Below are 15,589 nucleotides of genomic sequence, written 5' to 3'. Positions count from 1 at the left end.
ACTTAGCCAGAAAGCATGCCCTGTAACGGGTTTTTAAAATGTCAGGAGAAATCTGAGAAGTGAGTATGAAGATAATCTCCTTAGCAAAGGGAATGAATGACACAATTTGTAAAATTAAACCATTTATCTCACAAAGTAAACTTTGTTTTAACTTCTCTCGCAAACCATTCATAACTGAAATCCGATTTTAATTTAAAACCCAACTACATAATACTGAATCTGTGATATTAGAGAGAAGAGACTGCTGTCAAAAAGAATGTAAAATGCCATTATTAATCTTCAATCTTCCCTTAAAGTGTGATTCTGGTCAGAACAGTGATTCTGAAATTGGTATCTTGTTACTACTATACCTCATTTCCCGATATATCTCCTGTGTGATATGTGCTTTGTACATGAACAAAACCAACATTTTACTACCATCAGAGCTGCAGAGTTAATAAACAGACATTAAGGCTCAAAAAACCCTCCATCTCATCTAGTTAAATCCAATACATAGTGCAAGATTTCCCTGTGTACTGCTCAATACTGTAATTTTCAGTATCAATTATTTCCCACATAACAATGACATTTATCTTTATATCTGTAAGCAAGACCAATTTATTTTGTTTTGCTTTTTCTATTAAAGGGGAATTATTCATATGCACAGGATGATCCACCAGTTACAGAATTTTTGTAAGGAAAGTAGGTCAATTAATCTAAATTGAATTCTAAATGTCTAAATTCTCTTACCAATGCAATCCCCTCCATCCCAATCACATGCTGAATTATTACAGGCCTTATCGCAGTAACCATCTTTAATCCATGAGCCAGGACATCCCTCAGCACAGTTTGGCACGGGCCAAGTCAAGTAAACCTAGAAGGAATAATATTACAATCTTGGTTTTTTGGTCAAATAAGCAGTCTGATAAAAGTCAATTTTGTTTGTTTCACAAAACATGCAAATTTAACAGTTATATATGCATAGTGCTTTACATGTCCAAAGACCTTTACCAACAATAATTTATCCTTTACACCTGTGACATTGGTAAGTATTATCCTCTTTTACAGGTCTGGGAAATTAAGATTTAGATGAAATGACCCGCCAATGCCACACAGTAAATCGATTAAAGAGCCAAGAGCAGAATACAGGACTTCCTGACTCTCCACCATGGATTTGTTCCCTCAGACAATATTTATATGAAGGTTAAATGGTGTTCAGAAGATAAAAGAGAAGTTTAAAATAACTGACTGCAGTTCATCTGTCAGCTGACCAAAAGGTTTCCTGGGTTTGCCAATTAGTCATGCATGTGACAAACAGATGTAGAACATACTAATCATTAAGCATCTGACAATATATTAGTTAAATGTTTCCAAGAATTTCTAACTTAACGCAATGTAGAACAAAATATATTTAGTTTACAGAGCATTAAAAATTAAGTACTTTTCTATTCAGACCTCCCTCCCCCCCAGAGAATTTAACATTCTAAACCCAATTGTAACAACTACTGATCAGATTTCATGAAAGAAAACCTGGAGTCAAATGAAGTTGTCATGCAACCTGACAAAACAGTAATAAAATGAGGAATTATATGACCACTCTCTTTGGAAGACTCAGCTGAATTGTGTGACTGTTTACCTATGCTAAAGGCTACTGAAGCAGTTGGAATTTTCTGCTAGTCCACAGCAATGGTTTTTAATCACCAAAAACTCCTATAATTCCCACTGTGCCTTGATGCCACATTATTGATCACAAAATATGCCGTGGTTTAAGATTTTATGATGATGTAAGGCCCACCCACAGTAGACTTTGAGAAAGCACTATTACTGGTACAATGGTGGGAGCAATAGCAAAGGCAGGATTTAAATAGCCATCAGTGTTTTTTAACCACAATCTCATTAAGACCTGCTCTGACCAGGATTATACAATACCGTGGAAAATCTCAGGTGCCCTCTTTACAGTAACATTTTTACTGGTGCTATCAGCTGTATCAATGATAGTGTAAGGGGTTGGCCACACAGACACTTAGTGTGCAACAAGCCATGATGTGAATGTACAGCTCACTAGCCTACCACACACACCCTGCAATCACACAATAGCAGTTCCATAGTGCGCTCTGACTTATTGCTGTTTCAGCAGTAGGTGAAAGTGCATTATGGAACTTTTAGTGCACAACAGCAGGATCCACACAACTAGTTAGTGCATAGCACGCTAGTGAACTGTGTAGTCATCTGTCTTGCCACACACTGTACTCCCGGGTGGACAAGCCCTAAGCAATACCACAGTCTAATGGATAGAGCCCCGGGGTGGAAGTCAGAAGATCTGAGTTCTAATCATGTTTTGCCACTAAATTACTGTGTGACTGAAGGCAAGTCATTTCACCTGTTTCCCCACCCACCTTTTATCCTATTTAGACTGCAAAGTCCTCAGTGCAGGACTGTCCCTTGTAATGATTTTGTACAGTGTCTAGCACAATGGGACCTCCCCAATCATAGTTGGTGCCTCCAGATGCTACTGTGATACTATAAAAACATAAATAATAAATGTAACTAAGTTTTTCGCCCATAGGAAGTTTACTCTAGGCATGAATTAATTATAGCTACTGTTATGTTTAAACATGGCTGTTGCTAATGTGTTATTAGGCTATAAACCACAAAATATTCATGAGCAATGGTATATGAGGTTATTAGAAACTGGACACAGAGGGTGTTCGGAAAGGAACTGATTAGCAACAAACCTAAACATGGAGATTCAGGAGTCATCTGTCTTAGTGTTATCAGTGTAGTGTAAATCTACTGTCTCTTAAATAGACTGTTTCCCAGGAAACATAAGGAATTAATAAGAAAAAAATGTTACCCCCCTTGCTCCCTTTCAATGTTTACTTCTGTGAAAGAGAGCAAAGCAACATGGAAGCAAGATAAATGGCAGTGGAAACAGAAAAAAATAAATCCTTACTGCCATATATGAGGTACACACAGAGCACCTTTATCCAATGACATGATTACTGCAGAAGAGTCCTCTCCAAGTTTTAAGCTTTAATAATTTGTATGGACGCCATCAGCTTTGTTACAAAGCTTATTGTTTGTGATCCTTTTATTTCCATGAGGGAGATGGGTGTCTTTACAAATTCACAAGTTATTCCAAAGAAATACAATCAGCTGTAGCATTTTTGATTGGCAGGAGTAATGTTTTGAATCAATTCATTCATACCTTCTAAGAATCCATACTAGAAGTACCTACTGTGACAGAAATGGAGTTGCTCTGCAGTATTTTAATACCGTATGTTGACCTGGTTATTGGGATGTTTATTATATGAATATATTGGTTTAGTTTAAGAGGGCTGAAAAGAAAGACTAGCAGGAAGAAAAAAATGGCTCAAAATAAGCCAACCTTCAGCAAATACTGCACAATTATTAAGTACCAGAATTATCAACTTTGATAACCCCCAACACAGAAATTCTAAAGGTATAGCAGGACTTTTAAAAAATAACTCTCTTAGAGCCGTGTAGGAGAGGGAGTTGTTTGGAGGAAACAGGATTGTGATATAGGCCATAGTTTCTCAGCCTAGGGTACCACTGGGGGTATGCGAGACATAGGCAGGGGGTACGCAGCTGCCTGCTGTCTGCCTACATCTCCGGGTCCCAGCCGGAGTGGAAGCCTCCTCCGCCCCAGCTTGGAGCAGGTGGCAGTCGCCCACCTCCTGGGCTGGCAGCCAGGTGGCAGCCACCTGCAACTTGCGCAGGTGGCAGCTCCCCTCCCTGGCTCAAAGCCCAGGACACAGAAAGCCAGGTTGAGAGCCCAGTGGCTTGCCCAGTCCTGGAGTGCCCCCCGCCCCTTCCCCTTCTAGCTGAGCAGTGAAATTGACATCTATGACAGCTCCAGATTTCACCAGTATAAAAATCTTAAGGGGGGGGGGGTCCCACACAGTGTGATTTGCCCCAGGCCCACACCCCCCTAGGGATGGCCATGGGGAGCGCTGCTATCCACTCTGGTGGACCGCTTGTGTCTGTTCATACCTCACAAGTTCCCGCCTGTGTGAGGAGAACACCACTTGACCCTGCCCTCAGGCCATAGTGGTTGGCTGGCGTTGACATTTGCTCCTATATGGAGGAAGGGGAGGAGGAAGGAGGGGAGAAACAGCAGGGGGTTTTGTGATCTGCCACAGCCACACAGCACTGCAGAACTCTCCTGCTTTACAAGAAATACAGTCGTCCAGTAGTAAAGGGGGATAAGATTGTATTTCTCTGAGTGGAAAATTGAGTGTTGGGGTACTTATTAAAATTTTCCAGAAGTTAGGGGGTACTTGATACTTAAAAGGTTGAGAAACATTGATATAGGCACATGCTAGAGGCATCTGAAGAAGTTAGGCCTGTCTTGGTTACCAGCAGGAGATGGCAGACATTGGCTGTTTTAATCCCTTTTCTGTAAATGTTTTGTTCCTACTGTTAAAACAATATTTTGGTTTTGGGGAAGCTGTGTTTTCACTGAATGCCATTGGTCTCAGACTCCCAGGCAGACCTGCTAGGTAAGCACAATTGATATACAGGGTACTTTAGTCCAGGGACCAGTCTAAAAGTGGGAGATTACAAAATTCCAACCCAAGAGAGGTAAAAATATAACATCAGATAGCTGAAGGGGTGCACTCAGCGAGACCCAAAAGGGGAGAGAGGTGCAGCTGACATCTACATTATACAAGCATGCAAAGGTATGGAACATTTTTTTTTCCATATCCCTGTTACCAATTCTACAGTTTGAGAATAAATATCTTTAGTCTTCCCTTCCTTTCATATTAGAATTTATTCAATTTACATTCCATCAGTGCAGAAAAACTTTCTGAACTATTTCTGATCAAGCTTTTTTCATGGTGACTTACCTTCTGACCCTTAGAGTGACTGTAAAAATCATCAGGCCATACATCCTTCCCAAACATAACATCATCATTTAGGTAAATGAACTTCTGAGAAAGGTCCGCAATACGATGAATGTGACTTTCAATGGCTGGTGAACTAAAGGTAGGCAAGTGACTCAAATTCTGAAATATGTCCTACCCACAAAAAAAAAAAAAAATCATTTGGTTTAAATCTGTGTTAAATAAAACTCCCATTAGGTACATCAGAAAATGCTTTTTATCTATTCAATGTAAAAAATGAATTTAGACAAAAAGGTAGAGATAAGTGAAAGACGCAAGGATAAAGGAAATAAATAGGGAGAAAGTAGAGAAGAGGTAAGTTTTACCCTCTTCTCTCCATATATCTAACAAACATACCAAATTTCAAGCTTAAACTGTCTTTTTTATGCTAATGAAACTGGCCGACCATCATTATTTGTACCTGATCCTAAGCCAATTGAAGTCAATGGCAAGACTCCCATATTGCTCAGAGTTTGAACATGCCAAGACACCAAATACTCCAAAATATGTAACCAAAAACTAGGGTTTTTTTTGTTATTGTTTGTTTAGTAGATTTGAGGGACTTTTTTAACCATTTTAAATGGCAACTAATATAGCTTTTCAGCTATATGTTATTTACAGTACCAATAATTCCAGTCTACCCTGTTTTAATACAAGTTATTGGCTTTCCACTGGCCTAAGAAATTTTTTATGGATTAGGATTCAAACAGCATTTACTTTCCTGCAATTTTTTTTATAAGGAGACTTCATGAGGGTATTAGAGACAGACAACTTAGCTGAAGCCTCTGAAAACAAAGTAAGTAAGTTGAAGGTTTGATATGCCTTCAGTTGTCTTGTAGAACAACCAAGTGAAATACAAACTGCAATGTTTTATTAAAACGGGAAAAATATTAAGGTGGTTCCTTCTACTTTTGTAATAAAATGTAAGGTATACCTAGAAAAAAAGGTGCATCTTAAAATCACTATGGAATCCTTTAGAGAGTTTTACCTGATGCGCTACTATAGTTATCCGAGGGTTATCCAGGTTAAGCCAAGAGGGAATCTGCCCATTAGTGATAATGAAAATATGTCGAACCCAAGGAGCGTGCCTCTCTATTGATCGCAGGGAATATCTCAGCTCTTCATTATCTTCAAAACGGCTGGCTGAAATATCTTCATCCTGTTTAGACTACAAAAAGAATTAAACCTTTATTTAGACTTAGAGTTTAGGCCCCACTCCTACAAAGATTTATGCACATGCTTAAGTTAGGCACTGCATGTAGTCTCAGTGAAGTCAATGCGATAACTAAGCATGTGAGTGTGTCAGTGTTTGCAGGATGAGGGCTTGGCTCAAAGCATATGTATAACAAAAAAATACCATTATTCCTTTATAAACTGCCTGGTTTCACTAAAATGCAAATATGAACAATATGCCTCACTAACATCAGCTGTCTTTGATACTATGGACCACAGGTATCGCCAGTATACCCAAGAACCACAACAGAGGGCAGACAGTTATTTGAGTAATCAAGCTCCTCGGCCTTCAAAGTCCCAGAAAGATATTACCCTATCTTCCTGGCTTATGATTAGATACATATTTTCCTGATCTCACACTCCCTCATGTGGTGAACTGATGCAAAGCCACGTTGTATTTCCTTGCTTTTTTGCTTCACAACACTAATGTGCAGGATGCATTTTTAATGGTTATGCCTTTTGGCTTTATTGTATTATAATACTATTTATAAATATCTGTACATCCTAATAATTTGTTTGAATTGCCTGTGTGCAGTACACATTGTATAAAAGTCTATTCTTTAAAAAAGTCCTGGTTCTTCTATTTTAAAAACTCCCGCCAAAAATGTTTATTGAACAGAAGTGACAAAGGTCTCCATCAATCATCAAGTAAACTAAAATATTTCAGTATTTTCTTGTTAGAAAGACTACACTCAGACTGAAACCTCATTTTTAAGCTTGTTAGGTAGGTCACATGGTGAAATCACTATTGCAATGGATTTAATCCCCACCAAAAAAAAAAAAAAAAACCAAACACTTTGTTAGAAGACAGTTAACACTCCCTAAGGGAAATACCCATCTACATCACCGGATAAGGAAATGTGCAGTTAAGCTATCCCTCTTTAACGTATCTTACCTTGAATGACTACAACTTTCAATGCAATCTCTACCCCATAAATAAGTTCCATACATCTCCATTAACACAACATACACCACATTCTCCATAATTACACTAGGGCACAAAACCTTAACTCCCACCTCAGCAACACCCATGTACATGCCTCTGAGACATCCACACACCAGCCAATGCTGATATAATGCATTAGGAAGGGAAGTCTGTGTTAAGATCCTGCATTATAGTGAAAAAATATAAACAGTTCCCTGAGCTCAGCAAAAGCCAGCAAGTTCATAGAGGTATTCTATTTTAATTATATGATTAAGCTGTTGATGGGTTACATTATATGACAAGACATATATATATAGTCATTCGCTATAACACAAAAAAGCCTTGGAAGAAAGAAATTGACAAGACTTTTTTTTTTCTTTTTAAATCTTACTTTGAAAATAGATATTTCCCCACTTCATTTACTTTAATTTTGATAAAAAATTGGCTTTGTCATTTGTTTCACAGCAAGAGGCAGTTCTTTTACTGAAGTCTTCAAGTTAAATAAAAAGGGCCAAAAATTTTCTGAAATCTTTTAGATAAGACACCATTAATATTTTGGCCCTACTAGCTGCACATGTATTACTAAAAATAAAGTAAAAAAAAGATATGCCATAAGGAGCAAACAAAATGTGTGTTAGTTAAAATAAGTCTTTTTCCCATCATGAAAAATAAAGTGCTTATCTGAAAGTCAGTCTCTACTGAAATGTGACACTTGCCAAATTAAAAAAAAATTGACTAATTTGCAGACAATTTTATCAAAATATGTATAGAAGGGCAATTTTTTTGATTCAGTGGTCCTAAAAGACAATTTGATTAAGCTCCTCTCCCTCCAAATTCTTCTTTCCCCAGGTTTTAAGATCGTAGAGTTATTTTTTAAAAGGCATGAATAAGAGATTCCTAACAACCCTATAAAAATGGAAGAAATTCCTTAACTATATTTATTTAATCTTACTCCTTGAAACTTCTGACATTGTACTCTTTACACTACTTCGTGAAATTGACCTACCTGACTGATGGCACTGAGATCCCACAGTAAATAGGCAGGATTAAGTGTCAGTTCTTTTCCATCTATAGTCATGTTCTTCTTAGCTTGCTTGCTCAGTTCTTGGAAACCCTTGGGGTTATTCAGTTGCAAGAGGGCTACACTGGCTTCTGAATAAAGCTGTAACTATAGAAGCAGAGAAACAATCTTTCATTTCTGGCACGTGTCCACAGAAGAGAGATCTTTCCCTTGCCAAGCTCATTCATTTTTTGTTATCTCTCTCTCATGATAGTATTAAGAAAAGGCCGAATGATGAAAACTTACAAAATATCAGCTATATTATAAAGCAACCTAACAAAGAAGGGCAGCAACATGGTAAATGAAAACTGACATACTTAAATTCATGGAATGTTCCAGGAAGAAGAATAGAAACCCAATGCTGGGAACTGAAAGAATTTTTTTAATGGAACAATACTCAAACATCATTGTTCACCTGATATTACTGTTTCCATCTAAGTTTCTCTTTTTACACTGCAATCCAGCCATTATAAATCTGTGCTTATGTTAGAAATGCTTCATTATTACATTAAATAATTCATTTCAATTTCCCCACAATGAAATTGATGTTTTATTGAAACCTCAATTTAGTTTATGATTAAAGGAACTATACTTTTTCTAAAATAACACCTTTCTGGGGATAGAAAGGCATTGGTTCAACTATGCCTGTAACATGAGATTTTTAGAATGGTTTAAGGATCAAATTATGCTCTAGAAATTTGAGATACAAAAGGCTCCAAAACTAATCCATTTGTGGATCTCTGAGTCCTCAACCCTGATTGCTAATCTGCTGCTAAGGTCATTTGTTACTGGGGAACCGTTTGATCTGTTAGCTGTTTTTATCTCTTGCCACTAGTTATTCTGGATATCAGATTTCATAATGTGCAGGATGAGAAGGGGCTTACCCTAGATTCTATATCTGACAGCAAATGTGGCTTGCAAAGGGCAGGGGACTGGTATGTTTTACTAAAAGTAAAACAACCCAAATTAAATGTTGTAAAGATTTATTTGTATATTGCAGTGTGACAAGATTCAAACAAGTTAAAATGCACAACTGTGTTCCAGTTTTCTAGAAGCGCAATGTATATATTTAAAAGCTGGACTGAAAATTTAACAGCAGCAAATATCTTCACTGCTGTGCAAAAAAAAAAAAAGAAGAAAAAATGTTAGCGTTAATAAAAACAGTTATGGATTAGTGCATATATTTTTAGTTCTCAGATTTGTGAAAGTAATTTAGTATTTTATAGTAATACTATATCAAGTTAACACACAAACATCCCACCAGATTTTTATATATTTATTAAATCCCTCAGACTAATTTTTATTTTCAATTAAATCTGACCTTTTCTGCCCCTTTTAAAACAACACTTGTCACAGTGTTAGCACCCCATCCCTTAGCAATCAAACAACCCAGCTGTCATGTCTGTGACATTTTAAAGCTGTCAATGATTTGTCTCCTATGCTATCTGATAGCTTTCAATCTGACTTATGAGGTTTGTCATTAGAAAAATCTGATAAATTTCCAACCTTCCAGGGAATCATCTGAACATACTGATGAAAGGGTGGCTTCTGTAGTTGTATGGATGAGGAATAGTTACAGTCTGCACAGCAAGGAATCTCCAAAAATACCAATATGGAAATGCTACAGATTGCAAAGCTGCCATTAGTGGGCATGTGCTTAATTTAGGAATACAACGTCAGAGTCCCTGAGAACCTGATACCTAGAAAACATATGACATGAACTGAAGAGATTCCCATTCCACACACCCCAAAAAGGTTTTTTAAAATATTTAATTTGTATTTGACTTCATTTTCCCATTACCACCTCTACAAAACAGGGTCAAGTCTAAGGAATAGCTTCCTGACTAGATTTGCTACCAATATTTTTCCTTTTTTCAATCACTATTACTTTGTGTGTGTGTTCTAGCTGCTTCACATGTGACTATTCAAATGAGGGTGACAAACAGTTGTGAGAAACAGGGTGGGAAGGGATGAGGAATACAGCTATATGATAAGGTAGCTGCTCAGTTTGGACATGCGCCTATCTAGGATAGCTTAAGATTTTTCTCATAAATGTAGAGATTCTGAAAAGCTGTTGAATAAAAGACAAAAAAACCTGTTAAAAAAGTAGTGTGTATTTATGTATCTACATAGTGTATATGGCAAAACAATCTCTTGAAAACAAGGTAGCAGAGATGGGTTTTCCTAACAGATTTTTTAAAATGCTGGTTCATTTTTGGGGCTATCAACTATGACTGCTTCCAAGTAAAGAAAAAGGTCAACACGTAGATTCATAGTAAATAGATTTATTTGACAAAGACGCAAGCTAAATGACCTCAAGGCAGAACTACCCAGTCTGCAGTTCCACTATAACAGCCTGAGTTCTGAATTCCCACACTGGCAAGAGCTGGGAGCATTGTGCAGCTTAATTCACTCTCTAGCAACCCACTCAGCAAGAGCAAGTAATGGGGTGATGAGTGCAAAAGGAGCAGAGTCCAAGTCTCCTATACCAAGAGTGCTGGTGCAACCTGGGGTCTGATGTGAGAAGGAGGGGAACCCAGAAACCCCCCCACATATGCTATGCTAAAGGCAAGTTATAAACTCCATTTTTGCCACATCTTATCAACATGAATGCCACTGCCTCTACCAACATGTAGGCTCTTTCTTTGACTGGAAGTGTTGACCAATGACCTCCTTTGAGGGCTAACATCAATGCAGCTCCACTATTTTGCCCATCCGCCATTATAGTCAGTGACTCAGCTGTAAATGGATGGAGAGAGAGTCCCATATAGCCTTCAACCTTGAATATCTGCATATAAAGTAGCCAGAATCTAAGTACTTCCACTTTGAATGTAGTGGGAATAGCAAAAACCCAAGTGAGGCATGACATGATAGCAATCCCATTGCCTTCTGTATCAGGGTCACTCAAAGTGTGCACAAGCTGCACATTCTTGTATGGTATGGTTGCCACTTCTCCTTGCATGTGCCCACTGATATTATCATCGTTCCCTCAAATAAGGCAATGCCATTAAAAGCTACAACACAGCCCTTAATTTTCAGCAGGATTTGTGCAGCATATGTGTGGGCAAGAGAAGGTATGTAGATTTAATCAAAATTGTTTTCTATCTACAAATAACAAAGTCCATGGGTTTTGCTCTACTGATTTCATGGAAAAGGGTTAACTAGTTACTAGAATAAAAATATATATAGCAACAACGTGAAGAGAATACTGGATAGAGGTTGGAGTTTTGAGAGATGTCCTGCAAGCTTTCACACCTTAACTGAAGCAGGTGGGATGTTGAACCTTTAAGAAAAGCCTCCTTTCTCCGAAACGTTCACTATTTAAATTAAATAGGAATCACTAAAGCAACACAACCCTCGGAGTTTCAAACAGTCTGACCAAAAATCCTTCCCATTCTCAATCATTCAACTCAGTCTCTTGATTCTCCTGTCCATTTGATTAGATCCTCAGTCACCATAATCTCTGTAGGCTAGACAACACCAAGCCCAATACATTTCCTTTGCAGGTGACCTTTAAGAAACCCTATTATTGTGTAAAAGCTGAAGATTGAATGACAGAGTAGGAGCTCCATCTAGTGGCTAAATACTCCAGTTTCAATTGAAAGCGTGGAAATACAGTACAGTGGACTTAATATTAAAGCACACCTACCTGAACGTGTTCAGAAGAGCAAAATAAATGTGATCAGTAAGCACAACATTAACAGCTAATAGCAGACCAATAAACCTAAAGCTCATTACATTGCAGATATTGTACATATGTACATTTCATAGATAATTATATATGTGCTTTCACCTTGCAAATTCACATCTTATAGTAACACTCTTTATAACTTCACAGCACTTTATGAATATTAATCCTCACAATGTTTCTGTGAGGTAGGTAAACAACCATTATTCCCCTTCTACAGATAGGGAAGCCGAAAAGGAATTTAAGTAAACTGCTTGAGGCCACACATGGCAGAGCCAGGACAGAACTCATTAAGTTCCTGGTGCCTAATCATGCTCAGTCCTTCAGCCCACATTGCCTCTCAATTTTATTTGATTCTAGACAGAATGATCAAACGTATTTATGAGGGCTTTTTATTTATTTATTGAATTAATTTCAAGATGGCCCTTAACTCAATCATTGCTTTGTAAACATCACTTTTTTCTCAACTCTGGTTTGAACTTAACTATTACGAGCCATTCAGAAATCTTGTGACAGTCCTTAAGGAAAGACTTTTACATCCCAGATGTTAGAAGAACTATTTTTAGAGCTCTTTGGATCCAGAAATGTTGACTTAAGAATAGATTCTATTAGACTAGCACCACTAGCACTGAATGTAAATTTATCACCAGCTTCACTTCATTTTTATTGACCCTCCTCTCTTTCTTTCTCCCCCCTCCCCCCATGACATTGCTACTCAGATCCTCCAACAAGAAGAGAGAAGTAGAGACCTGACATTTCAACTATTAAGAACAATCTGTAAAAGTACACAAAAAACTTTAGCACAATGTGTTTAGGTAATAAAAAAACCAGTAACACGTTTTTATTTGCTTTGCAGTTTACCTTTAAACGTTATTTATCCAACGCCCAGAAATACAATAGGCACATTAAGAACAGAGGACATTGGCCTGGCTCCAAACAGCTTACAATCTAAATAGACACATTAGACAACAAGGGTGGGAGTTGGTTGGTTATATATGAAAACTGTGTGACATTAGGCACATGTTCTGTTAGCTCCCTTATGTCAATGAACCCCCTCATCCCTGTTCCTCTTACCAGGGGCCCTAGAGGTGCAATCTGTCCACTCCCACCCCCACGCTACTTGCCATTCTATATAGCAATTCCTCCTTCCTTGCTGTCCAGCCCACACCAAAGATATAGGATTCAGTGGGGGGAAGGAGAGAACTAATCAGAAGAGGTGCATTTTGGTCACTGTTCAAAATGTGGGGGTAGGACTCCTGGGAATGGAAGAAGAAAGGGACCTTATGGCCAGTCCCACCCCTGCAGTCTGCGCCATCTCTTAGCAAAAATGAGAGTGCAATCATGACATGTCCAAAATCAATCATTTAAACTCACAACACCCAAGGCCAGCATGACCCTATTTTAGAGATGGGTAAACCGAGACACAGACTGTGCATCTTGCCCATGGTCACACAAAGAGTAAATGGCAGAGTCAGTAATAGAACCATAGTCCTGACTCCTAGTTTAGTGTTCTCACCACTACAAGCTCTTCCAAATGCAGAGAGAAAAGGAATCTAACCTCCTCCAGCACCTCACATGAACAATGCAAGTCTTCCAATCAAATTTAGATAGGCAGGCTCCAAGGGACAGTTCAGCCAGAGAGCAGCATGCTGTGCATGTGTCTTGGAGAAACTGATACAGCCAGTACTTCCGTTTCTGAACAACTGAAAGGTAGCAACCTAACCTCTATAGCTCAGGCCACCATTGAAGAAACAACTGTGGAAGATTTGTCTTTTGAAAGCAATTACTTGAGACACTATCTTGATGTACTTCATGACACAGGAATACAGACGGAAGCAAATAAACTTGAGGGCAGGGGAGAGAAAGATGACAAGTATTAGCAATAGCCATAGTATAAGCTTGAAGGTCATGCACTGAAGTTTTGGCACCAGACTGGCTAAGATCTGTCTGTAAAAAGAATTCCAAAACAGCGTAATCAAACTACTCCCCCCTGAAGGTTCTTACCAGTTTTATTTTAGAGGCCAAGTTCTCTGGTAATTTTGCTCTTAGCTGATCTGTCTCTTTGAATGTAGCTGGAAATCCACTAAGGAAAGCCAAGTCTTGCATTAACACTAAACCCGGTACTTCTTTGTCTGTGGTCTAAAAAAAAAAGAATACAATTTCTAGTTAGTTCTCTTTTTGTTTTATAAATCCACAGTGACATGCTCATCTCTCCAATCTTGGGCCAGATTAGACAGCTAATTTTGACCCCTAACCGAAACCACAAAGCTTGCATAAGTGTTTTTTTTAAAACTCACTATCACTACTACACACAAGTTTAGGCAAACAGTGGAAGAAATACTTCTTTAAAATGTCAGAAAAGAAAGTTAAATTTATACAACATCTGACAGTTTAATGAACAGATCTAAGTAATCAACATAAAATCTTAAATAAACATACCAAATAACCTCTCCACACTGTCTGTTTGCTGCTTTCTTTTAACATTCCAGAATGGGCATGTTCAGCTGGAATAAATAAATGGTTCCAAAGGTCACCATTTTAGTACATTTTATTAATTAAATTCATTTCTTGCAAATTAAAGCTTAAAATGTTACAGAAAGAAAGGGAATGGTTCACAGAACCACAAGTTGTCTGCATTACTTATGAATTATTGGTTAGATGATGACAACTTGCTTGGCACTACACATTAAGATAAATGAAGACGTTGTACCTGCTCTGAGAATCTTGTATATAAATGTTAAATACTAGACAGTTTGTTCTAAGGTAAAGAATATTAATTTTTTTGCAAGTATATAATTTCCTGTTGTACACTATTAGATCTAGTGTTTAGCACAATACATTCACAAAGGATTTCTGTTTTATTCTCTTGTCTCAAAGATCAGCTTTCTAATACTATCAGTATAACACTGAAAATGTTACAGAATACAGCAATTTATCTTTAATGTCAAATTCATATAACTCCTCATCTTAGACATGATATAATCCTTTTCAGCAAAGGATCGCAAAAAGCATTATAACTAACTGCTTGGAAGTATATTAGCAACAAGAAGCAACAGGGAAAGTGTGGGCCCCTTACTGAATGGGGGAAGTAACCTAGTGACAGATGATGTTGAAAAAGCTGAAGTACTCAATACTTTTTTTGCCTCTGTCTTCACAGACAACGTCAGCTTCTGGACTACTGCACTGCACAGCACAGAATGGGGAGAAAGTGAGCAGTTTTCAGTGGTGAAAGTACATGTTCAGGACTATTTAGAAAAGTTGGATGTATACAAGTCCATGGGGCTGGATGCAATGCATCCAAGGGATGCTGAGGGAGTTGGCTGATGTGATTACAGAGCCATTGGCCATTATCTTTGCTCATGGTGACCAGGAGAGGTCCCAGACGATTGGCAAAAGGCAAATATAGTGCCCATTTTTAAAAAAGAGAAAGAGGAGGAGCCAGGGAACTACAGACCAGTCAGCCTCACCTCAGTCCCTGGAAAAATCATGGAGCAGGTCCTCAAGGAATCCATTTTAAGGCACTTGGAAGAGAGGAAGGTGATCATGAACAGTCAGCATGGATTCACCAAGGGCAAGTCATGCCTGACCAACCTGACTGCCTTCTATCATGACATGAATGGCTCTGTGGATGTGGGGAAAGTGGTGGACATGGTATAGCTTGACTTTTAGCAAAGCTTTTGATATTGTCTGCCACAGTATTCTTGCCAGCAAGTTACAGAAGTATGTGTTGGATGAATAGACTATAAGGTGGATAGAAAGCTGGCTAGATCATCAGACTCAACGGGTAGTGATCAATA

General features: G+C 38.1%; 1 protein-coding gene across 2 annotated transcripts in view; it reads right to left on the bottom strand.

Annotated features, from left to right (window-relative positions):
- Positions 1-15,589, bottom strand: part of GNPTAB (N-acetylglucosamine-1-phosphate transferase subunits alpha and beta) — a 63,360-nt gene that overhangs the window by 22,636 nt on the left and 25,135 nt on the right. Inside the window, exons 6-11 of one of the 2 annotated variants that reach the window (XM_067536014.1) lie at positions 14,232-14,296; positions 13,797-13,931; positions 8,051-8,212; positions 5,875-6,054; positions 4,851-5,021; positions 730-853 (exon numbers count right to left, since the gene is read on the bottom strand). In XM_067536014.1, coding sequence (XP_067392115.1) covers positions 730-853; positions 4,851-5,021; positions 5,875-6,054; positions 8,051-8,212; positions 13,797-13,931; positions 14,232-14,296 — 837 coding nt within the window. Of the gene's footprint in view, positions 1-729; positions 854-4,850; positions 5,022-5,874; positions 6,055-8,050; positions 8,213-9,610; positions 9,639-13,796; positions 13,932-14,231; positions 14,297-15,589 lie in introns of those variants that run through there. The other variant, XM_067536015.1, reaches the window with a different exon arrangement.

This window comes from Emydura macquarii, unplaced genomic scaffold (assembly GCF_026122565.2).
Source record: "Emydura macquarii macquarii isolate MOO-44397 ecotype Brisbane River unplaced genomic scaffold, CSIRO-AGI_Emac_v2 contig_3530, whole genome shotgun sequence".
Lineage (NCBI taxonomy): Eukaryota > Metazoa > Chordata > Testudines > Chelidae > Emydura > Emydura macquarii.
Note: the sequence above shows the minus strand (reverse complement) of the source record. Positions and strands in the feature narration are given on the sequence as shown.